The sequence below is a fragment of the Chaetura pelagica genome, unplaced genomic scaffold, assembly GCF_000747805.2.
Source record: "Chaetura pelagica isolate M959 unplaced genomic scaffold, ChaPel_1.0 scaffold85, whole genome shotgun sequence".
NCBI classification, from domain to species: domain Eukaryota; kingdom Metazoa; phylum Chordata; class Aves; order Apodiformes; family Apodidae; genus Chaetura; species Chaetura pelagica.
Genome location: NW_009953505.1, coordinates 5013296 through 5036614, shown reverse-complemented (window position 1 = coordinate 5036614; position 23319 = coordinate 5013296). Strand labels below are relative to the sequence as shown.

Here is a 23319-nt window from a genome sequence, read left to right as displayed (position 1 = left end):
CCTGCTGATGTCCCTGAAGTGCTCTTAAATATTGCAGGACACTGAAAACAGGTGTGATCTCTATATGGCAAACTCAAATGTGCTTTGTTAATGCAAAATCAGTTCAAGATCAGGTAGCCATAATATACTTGCTCTAAAAATGAGAATGTAAATGACCCCAGACTTCCAAAATGTTATGCTTTGTCATACCCAAAGGGTGGCTTCTAACTTGGCTGTAGTTAGAGGGGCTTCATGAGACTGCAGAGCCAAGAGCTGCAAGGTCAGTACTGCTGAAAGGGCAATGTCACACCACTTCTTTTTCCCCGTGTTACACTGGCTCTGGCACTTGTATGACTTCCTGGTGCTTACTAAAGTAACAGAAGTGTGTTTGTTCCCCTTGGTCTCCCCTGCCTTTTTTTTTTTTTTTTTTTTTTTTTTTTTGTGGGCAGGGAATAATGCAAGGAGGTAACAAGACAACACAAGTGAGAGCGAGAAAAGAGTGGGACTACTCTTTATGGTAGCAGTTATTAAAATAAGTCACTTGATTCTTAGTTCTCACAAAACTTCATTGACCAAAGCTTTGTGTTCCTTGAGGCTTCAGAGTATTCCTGTGGCACTGCACAGCTACGGAGGCGGTAGATTAAATGCACTTTAAATGGCAGTTGTGCTGAAAAAAGTACCCTGTGTCACCATCCATTATGTCCCATGCTGTGCTGGCACAGGCTTCTGGGCTGGCTTGTTGTGGATCAGGCTGGGGGACTGATCCAGATGAAAATAACCTCCCTTTGGTGGGATGCTTTTTGGTGATCACTTCCCCAGTCAGGGCATTTACAGAAATGCTTGCCCACACAATGGGAAAAAAAGAGAGTTTTTATTTTTTGGTTTATTTGCAATAGCACTGACTGGAGTGCATGCCAGGCTGTGGCTGTGTGGGTCATTTGTGTGTTTTTGATAACCTGCTCCAAATATTCTGGCATTTGATACAGCTGGCTCTGTTGCAGTGAATGTAACTGGAGTTCACACAGAGAAACACTGTCCTTCCAACTGCAGAGAACCGGTGGTTGGGAACAGCTCCTGCTGGTGACTGGCTGCATGCAGGAGTGTTGAGGGTTTTTCACAGGACTGTCACATGCCCCAATTCAGTGAAGCTGCTTTGCAAGTTAAAATTTGCTTTAAAATTTATTAAAAGTTTGGATTTTGGCATTGAGTTGGAGTTCATGGAATCACAGAATATCAGGTTGGAAGGGATCTTAAGGATCACCTGGTCCAACCTTTCTTGGCAAAAGCACGGTATAGATGTCCCAGCTGAGTCTTAAGTGTCCAATGTTGGAGAACCCACTACTTCAGTTGAGGGCATTATTCTAATGGCTGATAGTTCTTATGGTGAAAAATATTCCTCTTGTGTCCAAGAATCTCCCCAGGAGTAACTTGTACCCATTACCCCTTGTCTCTTCCCAGGATATTCATAATACCTGCTCAGGAGAAATTATGACAGTCAGAAATTAGCTGTGTAAGAAGGTTCACAGCTGTTTATTAGGGCCCCTTTGATCTGAGGACCAAGCAGCCTCCTTTCCTCTGCTTCACTTAGTCCCATTATTGAGGAAATTACTGAGGAGCAGCCGCCTTAATCTGTGGTGTTACTAGCTTATATTTGAATCTTCTGTTGTCTGTGTTTTGTCAAGGGTGAATTAAGTCAGATTTTATATATTTTATTTACTGGAATATATCTTTCTTAATGTAAATACCTTGGTCTTTATGCAAAGGTCTTCATGCCTGTATTTCCAAAGCAGTGGGTATAAATCAAAACCAAAAGGTATGTGGCACACACATGCTTCTCAGATTGCCAAGGACAGGACTCAGATTTGGAGTGTTAAAGTTCAGCTGAAGTTCAGTAACCTATTCTGTCACCTTGACCTGTTTCTGTAGTTTGTGTGCAGTTTTTCTGAGTGCATATTCCTTTTTCAGAGGCACATCAGTTCAGCTTATGCTGCCTTGTGCTTGGTCCCTGGTAAGAGATGTTGTGCTGTGTGCTTGTTTAGAAAAATCCCAAATAACAGAAATTGGAGAATAATAATGTCAAACACGCAGAGCAGCGTGGTGTTGTGAACAGCAGGTGTTTTCTGCAGGGTTGTGTTTGCCCTGTGGGGCAGTGGACAGGGTCCCAGTGTTGCTCCATGTGGTGAGGCTGCTGTGCAGGCCATTAGCTCTCACCTGTGCTCCGTAGCTGATATCCCAGCTCCCAATGGTCCAGGTTGCTGTGCAGTTTCATGCTTTATCTATAGTTGGTTTTCAGGTAGAAGCCCCTGTGAAGCTGGCTTTCAGCAGTGGTGGAGCGGCAGGTGCTGCCTGAGCAGTTAAGGTGTCCATGGCCTAAGGTGATGGGTATATAAGGCATAGGCAGCTAGGGAGCAACTATAGCCATCTCCAAACGAGTTGACCCCTCAAATTCAAGCCTGTGCTCTTTTTAAGATGTCAATTTTAATATGAAACACTAGAGGACAGTATGTTACTGCCTGTATTTTACTTTAGACTACATCCGTAGTAATGATTTTTTAATACCTTGAATTTATTATATGATTCAATCTTTTAAAACAAATATAGAACTAAATAAAAAGTAGTGCTTTGTTTATGTGGTTATGAGTGTGTTTAGCAGCGTTTAGTGGTGTCCAGTGATTTGATTTGAATAGAAAAGATTGGGTTGAATTTAGATCTGACTTTCTTAAAAGGCATCATTAGGAGCACGGTACTTATAATTACTGACTCTCTGCCTGGAGGCTGTGACTGAGTCAAAACAGGCAGCTTTACCAAGAGATTCTTGGTATTGATGTTTGCCAGGTCAAATATGTGTAAGTTCATTACAATGCCCATGTATATTTACAGCTGAGAAAGGTTTTTAGCTCTTGGATAATTTCTTTTTTTCTTTCAGGCACCTCCTTCTATGGTCAATAATGAACAACGCCAACATGCTGAGCACATATTCTTATCATTTAGAAAATCAAAATCACCATTTGCTGTGTGCAAACACATTTTGGGTAAGTATTAATGAAGGAGGTTAGGCATGTACCTGTTCTTAAAACTGGAACTGTGGTGGTGTTCTGCAGCTGAGAATTCTGAACATTAGTTTTTATTTTGATGAGGGCGATTTTTGATGAAGGGTGAAGTCTATTGCTGCCCTTTGGTTTTGGTTTTGGCAGCTTTAAAGCTTTGAGGTACAAGGGCATGTAGCTAAGCTCCTAAACTGATTTAACAAATAGAATTTTCATCTGCTACATGATTATTGTAGCACTGTCTCATCTGTGGAGGTTGTTGGACTGCCTGTAGTGTGATTCCTTGGTGCTTCCCTTTAAATTAATCAGCAATACAATTTTATGTAGCTTTCCCAGATTTTGCACTGATGCTGAACTTTTCCATGATGAGAGTTTTTCAGGTTTTCTGTCATAGTGAGTTGCTGTTAACAGCTCAACTGTTGTGTTAAGAAAAAAAGAAGTTAGGTATTGATTCAGAGTTTTGTGGCATTATACCTGTGGAGAAAGGAAAGAGATGTGTAGGTATTGCCTTTTAGCAGAAATTTATTGGGTTCAAATGGAAACGATGTAAATATTGTTGTGTTACAAGTCCTTAAAGACAGATCTGTTTTCTCAGGCGCGATAGAGATTTATTAGAGTTTGGCAGCTAAATAATCTGGAAACTGCAGGGGCAGTAAGTGTCTAAGATTCCTGCTCAGCACTGCTATACTGACCAGATGGGAGTTTTGGAGGCAGGCAAAGGGGAATTTTCAGCAAAATATGACCCTGGAACCTGGTGATGATAATTGGGAAATTTGTGGAAAAGAACATATGCAAAAAAACCCAAAAAGCAACTTTTCTTTCAAAGAATTTGCCAGAATAAACAGAAATACTAGAATTATGTTTAAAACAGGATTATTGCCATACTTCATTAATTCCACACTATTTTTTTAACAATTATTTTTAAATTTACTGAGTTAGAGAAGTACAACTCATGAATATCGTGTTGTCAGTATTGCAGGCCTTCTACTGTGTTGTTAAATTACACTGTGATATCTAGAGCAGGGTGTGGTTCATGTTGTTCTTAAAGAATGGAATACAAATCGGCGTTAATTAAATATCACTGCAGACATTTTTCCTTTTTTTTTTACCTTCTGCAGTCTGGCTAGTTGGAAGGAATGTGATCCTGGTTTTAACACCTTTTGGATGTCTAGAAATACTACATCCTTAAACTGCTCATGTGTGATTGCCACTGAGGAACCAGCATGTTTCCACACGTGCCAGGTGTTTCCTGGCAGTCGCTTCTCCAACAGGCAGTTGCAGTGCTGAGACCTGGGACTGAGAGACTTTTCCTAAAACTTTGTGCTTGTTGAGTAAATGTTTGTACAGTTTGGACAGAAAGAACAGCTGGTTAACACCTGGGAGGTGAGAAGGGTGAGGTAGGGACTATTAAATCAGGAACTAGGGAGGAAAACGAGCTGGGTTTCTCTTTAAATTTTACTTTGTAGTCAGCCTGTCACCTTTTTTCTGGTGTCATTAGCACATCTACATACAAAGCAGTCGATAGTTAGACCAGGCTAATGATTCCTACACTTCAGTAGAAAGTTACATTTTGGTTACAGCAATGTAAATACGGAAGCTTGAACATACTGTAGAAAACCTTAAATACAACAGTCTGTAAAACTTTTGCTTTGATAGTTAAAACACAAATGTTTTGGGGTGTAAGTAGACATACTTCTCTTCACCATTTAAAAAATTAATGTAATTTAGTGCCCCATTGTTTCGAAAGGCAAGTACCTGAATGATGGAGGAGTCTTCAGTTCTGGCATGCCCATCAAATTACTCATATCTTAATGTATTGGGACTAAATCTGTATTATTTTTTGCTGTTGTTGTTCCACAGTTCTTATTCCAGGTCTTTGCCTTTGTCTCCTGAAACAGCCAACTTTTCTTCCCATGAGTTTCTGACTCAAATAATACTGGACAATTTGATAACTGGGTTATTCCCCCACTTTTGAGGCGCAAACTCTTTGTCTGATTTTATAGCAGCAAAATTCCATTTAGTAATGAAATAATAGTAAATTCCATTAGGTTTTTTTCTTAGTAATACATTCAAGATAAGTACATGTATGCTTTCTGATGCTCTTAACTGCCTTTGTTTTTCCCCACAGAAACTAGTAAAGTGGACTATGTCCTTTTTCAAGCTGCTACAGCAATAATGGAATCAGTTGTAAGAGAATGGATTCTCTTGGAAAAAACTAGCATTGAATCACTGCGAACATTCCTTCTAACCTATGTCTTACAGAGGCCTAAGTAAGTATAGAAAAAAACCCTCTGAAACGTGTAGGATGTTGCATAAAGTCTGGGTTATTCTTTTGTTTCCAAGGGTAGTGGTAGAAGACCCATTTCAACAATAATGTATCTTCCATTCTTAACACCTAGTTGACTAATGTAGAGTTCTCAGCTTTCCCTTTTGAATTGACACAAAATATTAGAAAAAGAAATGAGCTAAAAGCTTTATTGAGCACTGACGTTCAACATTATTTGCAAATTTTCAAAATTATTTTTTTGATGTTGTTTACAGCCTTCAAAAGTATGTTCGGGAGCAGATTCTGCTGGCGGTGGCGGTGATAGTGAAACGGGGATCATTAGACAAATCAATCGACTGCAAAAGCATTTTCCATGAAGTCAGCCAGTTGATCAGCAGTGGTAACCCAACTGTGGTAAGTGTTTTGTTTTTTCTTAGAATTTAAGGAATCTGTATCAGAAACATGAGTTAAATACTTGATGACTACAAAGTCTTGCATACTTACCTAGAAATTAAAATTACTGGTTAAATTGATAGCTATTCAAGCAATCCTTAGCATGTCTGAGATTTTTGTGTAAGAGTGTTTTGGGACTAGTGATAGTATGTGTAGCTCTTTAGAGCACCATCATTTTTAGGAAAGGGGTTTCTCTGAATAGCTACTTTAAGTGCTATGGGCTTGGTGTTGTGGTTTGTTTTTTTGTTTCTCTGGGTTTCTTTAGTAAAACAGCACGATCTAAAATGGATTTTCCATTAACTGCCAGCTTCTCTACACATTGTTCCCCTTCCCTCTGTGGGGTGCTGCACCCTCCTGTGGTTCAGCTGTTAGAATGAGCTACCCAGCAAAGAGGCACAGGCCTCTGCTATTCTCTGGGAGACTGGTAGGTGGAGAGAAAGGGGTGTGAGGAAGCAAAACATGGAATGGAAATACAAAACTTACTCTAGATTTCATGTCATACTGCTAGGGGTGTTACCTTCCATACTGAGCTCAAAGTGGAAACAAGGTGTCCAATATCTATCTATGCATTTAGTGAAATTCTGTCTGCTATGCCAGGAGTTAAGTTTAGAATAGGTCATAATAGAGGCATGTAACTAGAGATTAAAGAGAGGTGATTTTTCTCCTATCAAATGCAAATTGAAGATTATATAGATTCCATACTGAAACTTTTAACTGAAGCTTTTCCAAAACTAAACAAACCTTGAGGGAACTGACTCATAACCTTGCTGAGCAGCAGCTGTACTAGATGTGAGCAGCAAATGTTTAATTCTGAAAATTTGATCAAAGTGTACTAGAAGTAATGCAGCTCATGTCATGGTCCTAAAAATAGTGTGTCACCTCTGAGCACAAGTGATACCCCTCCAGGGTATGGAAATTTCAGTTACACTTCTAAACTTAATTTCACTGTTATTTAGCTTAAGAAGAAAATTTCAGCCTTTTTGTTGTGCATAATTTGGATAGAAATGGGTATTTGCTTAGGAGAACAAAGCCAAGTTCATGCTTTTTTCCAGGTAACATCCCTGTTATTCAAGTGGAGTTGCAACTGAGGTTTTCAAGTTTTATGCTTGCCAATGTGTATGCTTATGTAGTTTTAATGATCTTTTAATGAAGATACAAAAGTTGAGTAAATAGAAACATGGATATTTACAGAGAAGTTGTCTCTGAACTAACTCTTGCACAGTCCAGCTTGTGCAGTTGCGTTCTGTGCATGTGCTGATACCCAGACATGCTGCACTGACCACAGCACACAGCAAGCCAAGGCTGCCTGCTCTAAGTATATCATCCCCGACTTGCTGCAGAACAGAGCATGTAGCAGAGAAGCTCTGGCTGGGGAAAAGAGCTGTATTTCACTCTTTTCCAAGTTCCACTTGCTGCCACTATACAGAGAAAAAGTTTGGCTCAGCTCTTCATTTCCCTCTATCCACCTGTCTTCACAAGGATTACTTTGTCCATAGGTTTTCCAAAGTATTTGTGCTAGAGTTTTAAGAATGGTATTGAAAATGTCTAGAGTGTATAATGTTTTCTATTCCAGTAAGCTAATATGACTTATTAGCAAAAAAACTACGTGGTACTGCTGGAACATGTTTTCTGTAAGGTGTAGAAGTTTGTTAGTCTTTGGCAAGCTGGTTATGAACACATGCTCCCATGTATGTATGAGGTTTTCTATTATAAAATAGTTCTCATTTATGATGTTGTAATCACAGAATCATAGAATTCCAGGTTGGAAGGGACCTGAAGGATCATCTGATCCAACCTTTCTAGGTAGGACTGTGGTTTAGATGAGATGGCCCAGCACCCTGTCAAGCTGAGTCTTAAATGTCCAGTGTTGGGGAATCCACCACTTCCCTTAATCTGCTGAGATTTTTCTGCAAGAGAAACTGGTACAGTTTCCTGTGACCCAGGACTTGTCATACACAGTAATAAGCAGATGTTTTCCAGCCCTCTGTGCGTCCCTCACTCCTCTTAGTTTTTTAACATCTTACCTTTAATGTGATGTGTGCTTTTGCCTCCAGCCTTGTACACTCAAATTTCAGAAATCTGGCATGCCTTTGTGACTCCCAGATTCCTATCAAGTCTCTTGGTCCCTTTCTCTGTCCATCCCAACTTCTGCTTCATCTTTCCTCTCACCTGCTGCCCACCTGTTTGTGTCCTCCTACCTGAAGTTCACTCCAGCAGCTGATAAATAACACATGGAGTCAACAGCAGGTTATCTCATATTTAAAAATGTTTAAAGCTCTTAAACATGGCTGTTAGCTGTTGGTAATGGCTTTCTATAGCAGTTTGTAACTGAGAGGCAGTCCTTTCTGAAAAAGCAAAATGGTCTCTTGCCTGCTTCCCACTTGCTTTCTCGTCTCTGCCGGCTCTGAAGCTTCCTGGCCCTTCTTTGTCTTAAAAGAATAAGTTGGGCACTTAATCTTTTTCATTCCCTGCAGTACTACCCCCAGTTCCTGTCAGACATCTGAACTAGTTTTGTGTTTGTTAGGCACTCTTGGTTCATTAAATCTTTTGGACTTTTCAGTAATGTGTTGTCAGGGTCAATTCCTGAAGATTGGTGTAATGAGGAAAGCAGCGAATATAGATCATAAAATGTCTTGGGTTGGAAGGAACCTCTAAAGGTCATCTAGTTCAACCCCCCTACAATAAGCAGGAACATCTCACACTAGAGCAGATTGCTCAGAGCCCCATCAAACCTGACCTTGAATGTCTCCAGGGATGAGGCCCCCACTACCTCTATAGACAACCTGTTCCAGTGATCCACCACCCTCATATTAAAGAAGTTTTTCCTAATTCTAATTAAAAATGATCCTTCTGCAAGTACCACATCTTTCAAATGTGTCCTTTTGCAGGATTTTATATGCCTAATACCTGAACGTCTTGAGTATTAGCTAAAAATATCTTTATAAATTGATGTATTTTGAGGCTGTTGAGTGGCAAACTGGTTGTGTTGTGTTGTGGCAAACTGATAAGGGAGCAAGAGTGATGGATGAACTGTTGAGAATGAAAAAAAACAAAAAGGAGATTGAAAGCAAGATTTAGGAATAGTGATGAGAGGAAGAAAGCAGGCAGGAGATGAAAAAGATGGTTTTACTATTGAGTAATCTCTTAGTGGAATGCTGTGTACATATTAAGGAAATAAAAGGGCACTAAGGAGAGGTAACATTACTGGGATGGGAAGCACCGGGTGCCTGATTAGAGCCAGAGTTTGAACTGGGAGCATTGGCTTCTGTTGCTGCTTCCATGCAGGGTGGACCTTTATGGATCTCATGGAAGAAACCTCTGTCTGAGAGGGAAAGCACACTTCAGAGGGTCTGGCTGCCTAATAACTTATGAATGAGTTTAGCTAGTAATCCTCTGGGAGGGCAAGGATTAGCTTTGGAGTACCTGGTTTTGTTTTTCCTGGCTCCTCCTGTAACATAGATAAAAGTCTCCTGCTCATGAAGGAGAGTCTGTAATCTCCCTCCAATAGCAATTTCAGCATCTCTTTTCTAAATGTAATCTCTGGGGAGCAGAGCTTCTAGTAGTAGACATAGTATCGTGGGCCAATCTTAAAATGCTAAATAAGTGTTTTCTGTCACTGATACCAAGGTTTTGGAGAATTGTGTTGGCCAACTCTCAACTATAAATGTCTTCAGTGTCTTGGCCTTTCTTTTTGTGGTAGAATATTCTGCTTTTGCATAGCTGAAGGATTTCGTTTGTCCTTCATCCCTGCCAGAAGGACAGGAATCCTGGCAGCTAAGGTGACTTATTCCCAGGAGGAGGGACTGGTCTGCATGTGAACACAATCAGATGGACTTTGTTTAAAACTGGCCTAGGGTATGGATCACACCTGAATTTCTTCTAGAATGTGGGTAGGAAGATGCAGAAGGGTTCAACTTCTGTAGACCTGACACAGGTCTGGGAAGCAACAGAAGCTGTATTTAAGATCTACCGTGCATACAGTAGAATGTATTCTAATATAAAGCTCCATACTTGAAGCCTAAATTTTTCTGTATGTGCAAGAAGACTTGTCAAGACTTACTGGAAGAGCTCGGGGATCCTAACAGTTCCTTCTTTCTCTAAAAATCTGTACATCTGTTGGTCTGTTTCCCAGTGTTCATGGTGGAGCTAGAGAGGAGGTTCAGATGTTTCAGGTTACCTAAAACTGCTCAGGAATGTACTGTGGATGGTTCTCATGTGAACAGTGGGAAATATTAATAAGCAGAACTCCAGGCATTCATCTTCATTGAAATTAATCTATCAATAATAATGGCTGTATAGATAACTATTACATTTATTTCACATTTATGCTTCTTATTTCTGTTTTTTGAGAGGAATTTTATTTCTGGATCCCTGTTTAACTGTTGCTTTCTCATGTGGTGGGGTAGGACTTGGAAAGGCTCTGATGACTTCTATATTTTGACAAAAAAAATTTATATTATTCCTCCCACACTCAGCTGTATCTTCTGGTCTAGTAAAATTATTACCTTGTCCTATGAACCTTACTGCCCTTGAAACATGTTGACTACAAAAAACAGATGGTAAACCAGGATATTAAAGCTGTTTCCTTCAGGCTGACAAGTGCTCTATAAAGGCCTAAGAGTGTGTTAAAGACTGGTTTGGGAGTTTTAGGGATCCAGAAACTACTCCAAATGTGAGGTTAAAACTTGGTAATAGAAATGTAAAAGAACTTTAAAACACAAGTATTTTTTAGTAGTTTTATTAACCAAAGTGCCTTTTAAAGATTTCCAGTCTTTCCTTTGAAAGAGAGCCTACTTTACCAGAGATGCAGTAGAGCAGGACTCCAGCTTAGTCACTTAACTTTAATATTAGAAATTGATAACTCCCAGTATTATTTACAATAGAGCTACAGTTTCAAAGAGGGGGCTGGGAAGTGAGGAGGCATGATTCAGAGGAGAGAAGTATGCCCTCTGTACTGTGTATGGCATCCAGGACTCTTGTTTCCTCAATTCTACTGTCTCATGAGATGTGCAGATGTGGAGGCCCTCACCTGTAGACCTGGAGACTCACTAGGAAGAAAGGAATGGTGCTTTTCCATGTGCTGTAGTTAGATTGTTTTTTTATTAGTGTGGTGACACACACGTGAACAGGCTTGAGGGAAATGCCTCTGAGAAGTTTATTGGCCTAAGCTTCTTGGTGTTTAGTTCTGCTTTCTCTCATTGGTACTGCCCTTCAGAATATGTATGTTCAGTAATAAAATGGATCTTTGTGGGAGTGTACTTAAAAACAACCTAATGAACTTTTTCCCTCCTAATCCTTTTTAAAAGTTGGGGTTCTTTTGTGTGTGTGGATTTTTTGTTTGTTTTTAGCAGATCTGCTGTGGAGGTCTGCCATGTATTGCTGGTCATTCGACATATCTGGCAGAGAGGACCCCCTGCCCACCAAAAAGCATTTGCCAGGATGATGTATATTTAAAGCTGGGTGATAGTGATGGCAAGCTGCATGGCCAGTCTTACTATTCATTAATTTGAATTTGATAGAAGGTCTTGGATTTGTTCATGCAGCTACTGTAGGAAGAAAGATCAATTGATGCCTTTCAGAAAGAACCTGGAGAAGGATGTTACCTCTATATAAATGGCTTTCAGACCTTCACTTTTTTATGAGATTACTTTTTGATTTCTCCTCCTAATTTCTGCTTCAGAACTTTGCCAGTCCCCTGAGAAACAAATCAAAGCATGTTTTCCACCCTAAGCTCCAGCAAACTCTGCCTTGACCTCTTCCACTATTAGTAGAGGCTGCTACTTCCCTTCTCTCTTTGGCCAAAGCCTGCATGCTTCACATGCCACAAGATCATCTTCCTGTGGCCCCCAGTGATTTGCAGAGGAATTGGTTTTCTTTTTCTCAGCTCAACCTTGGCAATTTCCCCTGCTTGGTTTGGCTGGTTCCCCAGAGGAGGAGGAGCAGGGTCTTGCCTGTTGTGCTGCTATAGGTGTGATGTGTTCACCTGGTACTGCTCATCTGCCTTTGAACACTGGCAAAGGGGAATGGGAGAAAAGGGTTGTGCTGTCCAAGCAGTCCCTTGCTGCTGACAGCAAAAAACTGCAGCTGTGGGTCCTATTCCCATCATCCTGTCCCTGCTGTACACCTTTTTTTTTTTTTCTTTTTTTTTTTTAATTTCTTCCCCCCATCAGTTGGATCGTTTGGGAGGGAAAAATCCAGTAGGTTTTTCCTGGTGTTGGCTTAAATTTATTCAGAATATAATCTGGTCTTCTTTGGTTGGGGGTTACTGCTTCAGCTGCTGGGTTTTTTCCCACCTCCTTTTGCAATAATCACAAGTTGAAAGGTTGGAGTGGCCCTAGTTTACTCTGTGGACATAATGGTATTTCTTTTGGTCTTGTGGCCATTCTATTAAGCTTTCCATTTGGAGTTGCAGCTTATATTCTGGGCGTTCAGATTCTCTGAAAAATGTTAGCAAATACAACTGTGCTTATTCCAGGAAGTTAGGGAAGAAGTATATTACTGCCTATATAAAGGTAGCCTTGCTTAAACCACTTATTTGGTATAATTGCTTTTGACACATTTGCACTGCAGAATTTTATCATCTAGGAGCAGCACAGCAAATTCTACCTCTGATAAATTTACTCTTTTATTCTTCCTGCTTCTGTGCAAGTTAACATTATCTGGTTTAGGGATATTATGAAGTGTTTTTTGTGGCTTCCCTCTGGTTTCAGTAACAGGGTTTACATTATACAGGTGGAGACAAAAAGTCCTCTAAATGCCTATTCAGGCTGGCAGTGATCTAACATAGCTGGATAGTTACAATTTGCTCTGTTCAGATGAGACCTTTATTCTTTTAAATAGAATCATTCATTTTTCTGTAGGAAAAATGAAACTTGCAGAAGACAAGTGGAGGTTGCTTGATAGTTTAGGTTTTGTAGTAAAATCAATTATTTAATCAAGCTTCTAGCAACCTAACTCTGTCTCTGCTCTGCATTTCAGAACAAAGGAAACATTTTTGGTGTTGGAGTTCATTCTGCTTTGTGTGTTGGCTTGTCTGCCTTGGAGCTGGTGTACCACTTGTCCATTTTTTTCCTAAGCTGTATTTGAACTCTTCTTCCTTTCAGACACTTTGTAACCTAACTACCCTCAAATGAAGCTGTTCACTTATTCCATGGGCAGTCCAGGCACAAGTGTGAAATCCCTTCAAACATTAGGGCTTAAACTTTTGTTATAGGGGACATTCCATCTGGAGGAATAAGTTTGCGTTCACCTTCGTTGGAGTTTTATGAAATATATATATATATAAGTATTGTTTACTATTAAAATGGTGAATGGACTTTCTGTACTGTTTGTGTTTTATTAGAGTAATTTAAAAAGAAAACCACCAAAACAATGTTACTGCTGGGTGTCTGATTGCCAAGTTAATCTCTTATCACAAGTCCCATTGATCTTCTGTTTGAGCAGCTGAGAGTCTATTTTATGTATAGCAATCTTTCATAAAGTTTATTCCTGGTAATAAAGCTAACTGGGGTGAGTGCCAAGCTATTCTCAGAGGCAATCCACTCTCAACAAGAGAAGTATTTTATTTTGTTAGATGGGCTTATTGTTTGGGTATGTACTTGTGGCAGAACTAGTGAAATTGCTAGCGAGTGAGTCAAACTAGGTTCAGAGGTGTACTCTTACTGGTATGAAGTTAATGGCATTACTGCACAATAGACATTCAGATCTGACTTTTAATATGATGCCCAGAATCATGTGCATTTTCTGCCTGTTACCATATGGTATTATTAAATCAGATGGTTAATCTCTTCTGTGGCATGGAAAAACTCTTAAAAACAAAATACAAAATGAAAGAACCTCTCTACCCTAGAACTTTTCACCTATTAAACATAATAAAACTGCACTTAAGAAGATGTAATTTTATTTCAGAAAGTTTATCTGAAATTATTTTTTAAAATGTTTTTAAAATATTTTTCTGAGTAGCCTGCATTTGTGTTATTTAATGTCTTTATACCAAACATACATGTACATTTTTAAAAAGTATTTCAAAATATTAGTAGTTAACTTTCAATAAAGTTACTTTTGATAAAGGAAAATCCTTTAGTAAAGTTAACTTAAGCCTTATTCCAGAGTTTCTGAATTATTACTGTCTATTCAGAAGAATTCAATGGATGGCAGGACACATGTTGTTTTATGCCAATTATTTTATTAATATTCATATGGAAATGGCAACCTTGCTGCTATGCACAGTGATCTGTATAAATTCCTGCAGTCCTATGGCGATTTTGGGAAGCAGTGGTGGGTTTATATGCAGCTCTATGCAAATGCCTGACATCTCAAGGGCAGGTTACAGGTCTATTCCTCTGCTCTTGCCTGTAAACTAAACTCCTGGGGGACAGCACCTACCTTCTAGGAAACTAATCTCAAGCAGTCTTCTCTCAGCCTGTTGTTGGAATAAATGTTAAATTAGTGGCCAGTATCTTATTTTTTGTCTTCTCTTCCTCTGGTGACCTGGATGTAGGGGTGTACTTACAGTTCCTCATGGAATTGCAAGGGGTAATTACAGATGCAGAGAGTGACAGGAGGAGGGCATGGACATGCCTGTGGTGCACACAGCACCCTTGGCGTGGTGAGGGAATGGGGTAAGATTTGCACCCCAGGTATCCAAATACCAAGGTACAGGAGTTGGCAGGATGCTGGGAATTCAGTGGGAGGAAGGAGGGCGGAGGGATGCAGTGTGCCCAGGTGTTCACTGTGCACTAGGCTGCTGGAGGGAATAAAGTGTGTGAAACTCTAGTAATGTCACACTTCTGCTTTTTTACTCAAAGCAACTACTGCTGTTAGAACTACCTGAAGTAGCTCTTACTGAAATCTGGGGGGCAAGTTACTGCTCAAGCTGCTCTTCCAGGCTCTTAGCAGATTCAGTCAGCCTAGCTGCATCCATTGCTCATTCATCTTTGAAGAGATTTCTGTACCATCAACCATAAAATTTAGTCTCCCTTTTAAATTTCTCCTTGAAATCAGAAGCACAAAAAAAAAAAGAAATTAATACATTTTTAGCATGCAATAGCAGATTACTATCCAAACAGAAAGGATAAATTATGATATACTGTGTAAGCAAACTGGAGACAAAAAATGTCTTTTCAGCTAATACTAACCTGTTGTAATCATGGTGGGAAAAAACATTTTCCTATTCCTCCTTACTTGTCGTTCATAATTACTGATTTATTTTCCAACAATTGGCAACCAACTGCAAGTGATGGGTAGTCAGCATCACTGTCCTGCTTGTTCTGGGATGGTCTGGATGGCAGCTTCTTGTGGAGATCTTTGCATGATGAAGCAGAAGCAGCTTAACTTTAGCCAGGCAGTTGTATAGTTATTAACACCACACAGTAATCATGGTACATTATAGAGCAACAAACTGTACAGATTTGTAACTGTAACTAATGATGTCCTTATGTCATGGCTTCTCCAAGCTGAAAAGTATCAGTGTGTCAGTAATTCAAGCATAAAATAAAAGCCCGTACTTTAAAGTATTTAGAGAGTTTTGTGGGACTTCTGTATCTCCTGGCACATAATAAAATTGGGGAGTGTTCTCCAGCAACTTTACATTATTCCTTTAAAAACATATATTCTGATTGGAGGAATTGTTCTACAGACAATCATCAGGGTGGTTTTTTGGGTCACTTGTCATTGTTGTCCATCCCATCCCCCCCACCTGATTAATTCCTTTCATATGGAACTTTTAATGTTGGATTTAAAAGTCAGTGTTAGCCCACACTAATTCTTTTATATTGGATCAAATCTGGATTTCCTCAAAAAAAAAAAAAAAAAAAAAAGGTGGAAATAGCTTAAGCAGAAATTTGGAAATACCATACTGAAATGTTTGAGCTAATTAGAAATATTTTAGTGTCTATTGTAGAACTGGTGAAATTGCACTTTTGCTGGAGTAGTTGTAAGTGGATGCTGGTTTTTCCTGGCTAAACTTTGCTTTTATGGTGGTGAATGTAGATGAGAAATCCACTTGAAAGAAATAGGTATTTCTTTAAAATGAAGGAGCTTGGATTTAGCAACTGATCAGCAATATTTATTATACAGAAGAGAGAACCTGTATAATATCACGAAGCCCCTCTGTACGATCTGTCTGGGACTTATTTAGCAAGTAAGAATGTTAATTTAGTGTGTACTGGCTAAGATAACTAGTTGTCTGGGGGGGTCAAGGTACTGACTTCACAGGCATTTCTGAACAAAGATGTTGCAGTTGGTGGGTGGATGGCACTGGTCTCAGCTGTTGTATGAGCTTGCATAAATAGTATCATCTCCACTTTAATCTTTCGGGTGTTCAGAGGTAGTGTGCATATTTCTGTTTAACCCCTGGACACTTGCTGGCATGCATGACCCTTTAACAATTCCTATCCCTCTGTCCATCCCTGGCACCTTGGCTCCAAACAGTCTGGGAGGATAGCCAGTAATTTTGAAGTTTTCTGTTGAGAACGATCTCTTTTAACAAAAAGTGTTTTCATTTCATCAGTGTGTGGTTTCTGTTCTGCTTGTTAGAGTAGTGAATGGCACATGGCTGAAGTACTTACATCTCCACTGTATGATACTTACTCCCCTTTGTGTCTAACGATCAGTTAAAAATATATATTAAAACTGGTGATGATGGTTAACGAACTTTGGCATCAGGAGAAATAGCTTATTTAATTCAGAAAAACAGCAACAAAGGCTGGAGCAGTGTGTTTCATAGAGGAAAGCTGGCTTTTAAATTGTGTTTTAGGATAAATGTTTGATTTACCTTAACATTTGAGAATGAAAAAGATACTTAAACCTTCAATCTGTTTCTCAGAAAACAATGGGCCTTTTTCTCACCAAGTTTTGTATCCCTTCAGAGATGTTATTCTCAGAATAGTTTGAAATGTGCTTTCTGAAGCTTGTGGATGTTGTGCTTTGGAGGGAAGTATCCAAAATCTTGTAAGCATCAGAGCTTTCTGTGTACTCCTCTCTTTTTTTTTTTTTTTTATGGAGAGGGAAAAGATGCAGTAGACAGGTGTGTTGCAGGTGCTTTTATAACTTTCAATTATATAGATTTAGTCTTGATCAAATACCAACACGGTAAATGTAACAACTTCAAAGAACAGCAAAAACAAACTTCAGAGTGACCTGATCAATAGAAATAAGTGGGAACTGAATCTTCCCTGAAACTAATACAGGTAAAGCCCTGTGCACAGGGAGAGAAAATAAATAGCAAGGCTGGGAAATAGATTGCAATAAGTTTTGTAGTATAATTGTACAGATTCTGGCTTTTATGTTGCTCAGATACTTGAATTAATTTTGTAAGACTGGAGCCGGGATCATTTTAGAGATGGTTCACCCAAGGATCTACACTCCTAAAGGTCTGAGTTTTTTCTAGCTTGTGCTAGAAGAAACTGAAGTAAAAGTCATAGAAATACGCTAAAATGAACAATGTAGGTGGTATTAAGTTATTGGACATCTTTAGTTATATTATTCCCTCTTATTTTTTTGTAGCAAACTTTGGCTTGTTCCATTTTAACGGCGTTGTTGAGTGAGTTCTCGAGTTCAAGTAAAACCAGCAACATTGGACTAAGCATGGAGTTCCATGGGAACTGTAAACGGATATTTCAGGTAAACTAGTTCTGTATCAATATATGCTATGTGTCTTTCTACAATTTAAGCACTGAAAAGCAGAAGTACTTTCTTGCACCAGGTGCATTCAGTTACTGTGTGTGCCTAATAGCATTTAATAGGACAAATATATTATAAATGCATATACTGGCTACTTCAGGAAAGTTGATAATGTCTTTTTTAAAAACTCATACTGGGAAGTTGCAATCCCTTTTTACCCATTTTATGAACATAGAGCTACAGATCTTTATGTGGTTGGACTCTTTAATTCCTTGGCTACCAATTGCAAACAAAACGAATACTCTGTGGAACAATGATAGTCTTAAATATAGCTTTGGTTTAAAGCCAAGGAGAGCTATGTATTTAAAAATATTATTGCAGATGGTGTAGTCTGGTTGTCTCAGATGTATTGTTTGGCCAGGCAGAAATGTTTTTGTGAAGGCATTGCTTTAAACTGGCTGTTGTGGAACAATTACCAACTTTTTTTCATGCCAAAGACCAGCCTTCTTCTCCACCAGTTGTTAAAAACATATTGTTCAGTTTTTATTTTAATTATTGCCATTTATGAGAGGATTTTTTTTCTTATTCTTTACAAACAAAAAGCTATGAATTTTTGCAAAGGAGTGCGGTGTTCTGTCAACTTCAGAATATTTTCTGTATTTTAACGAAAATAGGGCAATAACAGAAAATTCTTTTCTCTTTAGGAAAGTTGTTTTTTTTTTTAAATCAACCTTTTGAGTAATGACTGAGAGACTTTGTTAGTAATTTTGTTGGCCCTGACTCTAGGAGGACGATCTGCGGCAGATCTTCATGCTCACAGTAGAGGTACTTCAGGAGTTCAGCAGACGTGAAAACCTCAACGCTCAGATGTCTTCAGTGTTTCAGCGTTATCTTGCACTAGCCAATCAGGTCTTAAGCTGGAACTTCCTCCCTCCAAATTATATCCTTTTATTGTCAGGTCCTTGGGTCACTGCTACCACATGATAAGTAAAGTGTTTGAGGAGAGAAAACTGTAAAACTTACAAGTCTTGTAATTAGTTCTTGATTTTTGTTTTCTTCCGTTAGTGCTCTTGGTCACCCTCACACTTGCTGTCAGATGCTCACATACAGAAGCTTCTGTTGCTCTTCATTAAATCTTTAAAGTATTTTTATAAAAGGCAAAACTTCTTCAGCAGAGCAGCCCCCCAAGTTATGGGTGGATGGTCTATGTGGTTGGTGTAGGGGAGAGGGAAGGTGTAATATGCGGCTTTAGTGCAGAGCCACACAATGAGTAGGTTTAAGCTCTGTTGGGTTTTTCTGTGATCAGATCTGTCCTATTTTTCTCCCTCAAAGAAGAGGATGGGGCAGAAAAATGCCCCATCATCTAGGAATGTGCCTAGTCAATTGGCTCCCCACAGAAGAGCATGGCCATATACTGGAATATGTAATATGTTCCCTTTGGTCTGAAGAAAAACTATTTGCTAGTTGAGAGAAGAAATGGCACCTTTTTTTTTGGCAATACACAGGTGCCATTGCCTCCATTTTGACATCTTTGGAATGTGTGCTGATTATGAAAGTCTAGAGAAAGGTGGAGAGGGAAAGTAGAGGAGGAAATGGGAATCAAAGTCTTACTGAGGGAGAGAAGAAAAAAGATACAAAAATGCTTAACCCAAAAAATGGTCTCAAAGACTTGTAGAAATTAGTCACATTCTCTGTTCGATAGATGGTTAAGACAGTCCTTGCAGTAAAATGTTACAGTGCCTCTTTTAATAGCTACTTTGTCTTCAGAGTGCTCAGCAAACTTTCCAAGAGCCAGATTTTTAAACTCCTTCATAAACTTTTTTCTTACAGACTTTTGAAATTGCTGCTAAGTTATGCATACTGTGAGAATCTGAATGTTGCCTTCAAATCCTCTGTAAAGGATTTTATTTGCTTTTCTGGTTCGAAATAGATCCTTCCATGGGTCTATTTGGAATCTTTTAATGACTTCTGCTTCACTTGATACCATCTTCTTGTTTTCTGCCATTGGACATTTAATTTTGCTGTATTAAGTATATCACCCTCCTCTACATAGCAACCTGTTTTCACAGAAGTTGGAATGGCTTTAATCATCCTTGAGAAATGTGGGTCTTGGCTGATGAAGATTCAGTAAGTGTTGAAGTTTACAGCACCATGTTGATTATATCATATCATATCATAAATCTCTCTTCCTTCAGAAGAAGTGTTTAAAAATAAGTGTTCATTGTTAGTTCATAGGCAGTGAAACTTGGCTGCAGTTTTTAAGTAGGTAGCACAGTACATAAGATCATAAGAATGGCTGTGTTGATTGATCAGTTGGTACAATGTGGTATCCTCTTTCCAGATCTTGACAGTACCATATGCTGAAGCAATGGGCATAAATTTAATACTCAAAGCATGGAGTAAAATGATCCATTGTATCCACAGATGTATCTTTTTTCCTATAGTTGGTATTTCCTCCTGCAAGATAGTATTGATTCTCAGTATTCTCTACAGTGTAACAGAAATCTGCAGTATTTGTGTGTAATTTTTAGCAAGATTCTTGGGTTTCCAAATAAGGGAAGTAGCATAAATATGCATTAACTCTACAGTGACCATTGCCAAGAGGCACATTATTTAAATCACTAAGTCATGAGAATTAACATCAAAACATGTAACTTCTCAAGAGTTCTTGTGCTGTTACAGGATAGCATAGTATGTCTTGCCATGTTAAAAGTTCAGAGCTGCTACAGAACCACAGAATCACCAAGGCTGGAAAAGACCTTCAAGATCATCAAGTGCAGCCTATCCTACCAGTTAGAAGAGTTGTAAGCCTGCAGTGTGTATTGCTAGCAAGAAGAGCTAGCATGGAAGTTGCATTCTGGAATAGCCATCTCATTGGAGCAACAACAGAAGAGAGGCTGAGACCTACCTGCTTCTAAGTTGGAACTCAGTCATTTTTCAGTGTCTCAGGATGCAGTGCCTGCAGTAGGAAGGGCAAGCCACGATGACCTAGGAGGCCTCCTTTCAGTCATGTGCAGTTTCTTCCATTTCATTTTCTAACATGCAGGCAATAATCTATTGTTATTTTTATCTGCTATGTCAAGGTATTAGTTCATGTGGCGTTTGCAGATGCTTCAGAGGTTTTTGGCAGTGCTGTTGGAAATAACAATAAAACAGGAATCCAATTTTGTGCTAAGACTGTGTGTCAGTCTGTTGTGGCATGTTAGCTTCTATAGAGTTTGTTCTTTCAATGCTTTTGCAGCACTGTTAAATAGTATTTACTTGGATGGAACTAGTTTTAACTGCATCTTTTCTTAAATGAACGTTTTGACTAATTAAGGTAGTACAGGTGATAAGTACTTAGAGTTACAGCCCTCTTTTTTACAAAAGTGCCTTCAAGGATCTTACTCCTAATACTTGTGAATGTCTGAAATCTCCTATTAAGGAGCTGAATGTTGCTGGACTTTAATGCACCTTGACATGACATAAAAGATGTCCTGTGGAGTCAGTATGTAATTATAATGCATATTCTTTCTCACTTCTTGATTTATCTGTTCGCTTATTGGGATTTATCTGGTTTTGGTAGCCACCTTCTAATGGACTTTGAAAGAAGGTCCTCAAACACAGAAGTCCTTAAACAGAACATAAGATTTATGTCCAGCTGTCACCCATCTACAAAAAGGTGTCTCTTATGTGTCATTAGGAGCTGTCAAAAAGCTCCTTATTTCTTATTCATTAACATCAATATGTATATAGGCTTCAGTTCTTGTTTTTGATTTGGTGCTTCTACTTGCCTGGAGGCAAGCTGGCAAATTTTCAAGTAGATGTACAATAAGGGTTTGGATTTAAAATACAGGTTACATAAACCTGGTGGGATGCATTCCACTAATGTGCATTGTTGCTGTTCTGTTGAAATTAATGGTGTGACAGCAATTGTATGAACTGATTGAAGCTATTGCCTGATATGAACAGCTTTTTAAAGTGTGTTGTTTCCTCAGCCACTTAGTGAAAGGAAGAAAGCTCTTCATATCTCTGTTTTGAAAATGTCTTTTAAACCTCATGCCAGAATGAGACACCTTTCTGGGAGATTCTGTGAACTGTATAGTTTTGCAGACTTTCAAAATTTGAACTCAATCCAACCCAGATTGGTAGCATCTGTTAGGCATAATGGGAGTGTATGAAAAACACAGAGAATGCTCCAGAAAACTTGAGCTTTGTTTTGAGGAATGATTCAAGTTGGCATTGCATGCATGAGCATGATCCTAAGCAGGAAAACACCTGGTTGAAAACTTTTTTTAGCATTTTGAGGCCCCCAGTTTGATTTGTTGCACAGCTACAGAAATGATTGAACCTGTACCGAGCAGTGACAACACAGATTTCCTTCAACAACAGCAGGGCTGCTTTCCTTAGGCTTTGTGTTTGTTAGCAGCCTGGGGTTATCCTGAATTTGATACCGCAGTCTGCCCTTATTGGAAAGATAAGGGTTGGGGTACTATCCTGACTATTGTTTGGGATAATATATACATAAAGAAAAAAAAAATTAACTGAAATCGTTGGCATTTAAGAACATACAAGAGAGTTGCATTTTACTTTTATCAGACCTAACACTCTTAAGTGAAAACTGACCTTTACTTTGAAATCCTCCATGCTTAGAAATTATTTCTAGGGTTCTGTGTTTTCTTAACAATCCTTTCTATGCAAAACCAAAGACTGACAGATCCCCTGAACTTGGGCATAACTGCACTAAACATGTTTGTATCAATACTCAACTTTTTAACAGTTAGTGTTTTGTCATTTGGGTTTCAGAATGACTTCTGAAATCAGTTTGCAGTTGGAGAGTTTGCACTAATACGTGAAAAGAGACCACTAATGGCCCTTCATTATGAAGGGGAACTGAAAAAACAGGGTTTTTTCCTGTCCTGCTGTCTTGCCCTAGTGGTTTTAAGTTAGCAGGTTTGCAGTTCTTGGTCACCAGCTCCCTGGATGACAGCCAGCCTGTAGTGGTGGAAAGGTGTGATTCCTGAGCTGCATCTGCACGACTGCCAATCTGCATAGGTGCTTTAAGTGTAAGTTAGGTTTAAAGTGATTAGCTTGGACACTACTAGCTGTATAACCAAAGCAGCACAGTGGAGCAGGAGCTGCAGAATCCACTTGGGTGGTCATGTGAGACTTGGTCCTGGCAGGGCTACACCCCTAGCAGCTCCGGAACTGGCTGGTTTTAAAATTAGCTTGAGTCTTCCTACACTTCCTACGCCTGCAGCTGAAATGTGAGGCCAGTGTCTCCAACACAAGGTAGTTGTTTCATTCTCTTGGCAGTTAATAATACTTGTGTTTAATATTTAAATACTTAAGCATATCTTCCTTCTGAATGCTGGGTATGTTTGTTGAGGCTGTAAGTTCTCTAAAGGTTTGTGAAGCATTTCTCCCTAGGGGGCAGCAAGCCCCTGAATCAGTTTTGGACAGTTGTTCCTAGGCTTATCCCATGTGTTTGGCTGATCAGCTAGCAAGCCAGAGGAGGTTTAAAACTCCAGATATAATCAGTGTGTTGGCATTGGAACACTGAGTGGCAGGTTTCCAAGCAGTTACCTTTCCATTGCAGGTTTTTATTTCTAAAATGCAAGCCTAATTCTGACACAAAGCTTTCCAGAAATATTCCAACCAACAAAGGTAAAGTGATTAAAATAACTTAAGATAAATATTTGAGCCTTGGCACTCCAGAAGTTTTCCCTCCATTTCAGTGAATGGTGGTGTGGCAGAAGAAATCTCAGCTTTGATTTTTGAGTTCCTAATTTACTGCTTTGTGGAATGGCAAGCCTTGCCTCTCAGGAGCAAGACCATGGGATCCATTCTCACATACTGGAATCTGTGGGAAGTCCTGAATTTTAAATATTATAGTCCTTCATGGCTGCCTTAGGATATGAAATATTTTTGTGTATCTTCGTGCCTCAGTCCCTTCCTGAAAAGAGGGAAAGA

At 39.2% G+C, this 23319-nt stretch overlaps 1 protein-coding gene across 1 annotated transcript in view; it reads left to right on the top strand.

Moving 5' to 3' along the window:
- Window positions 1-2911: 2911 nt before the first annotated feature.
- The window catches only part of XPO4 (exportin 4), a 51307-nt gene continuing 30899 nt past the window's right edge, over window positions 2912-23319 (top strand). Inside the window, exons 1-5 of the mRNA XM_009999407.1 lie at window positions 2912-3011; window positions 5155-5296; window positions 5568-5706; window positions 17251-17367; window positions 18154-18307. Coding sequence (XP_009997709.1) covers window positions 2918-3011; window positions 5155-5296; window positions 5568-5706; window positions 17251-17367; window positions 18154-18307 — 646 coding nt within the window. The 5' untranslated portion in view covers window positions 2912-2917. The remainder of the gene's footprint in view (window positions 3012-5154; window positions 5297-5567; window positions 5707-17250; window positions 17368-18153; window positions 18308-23319) is intronic.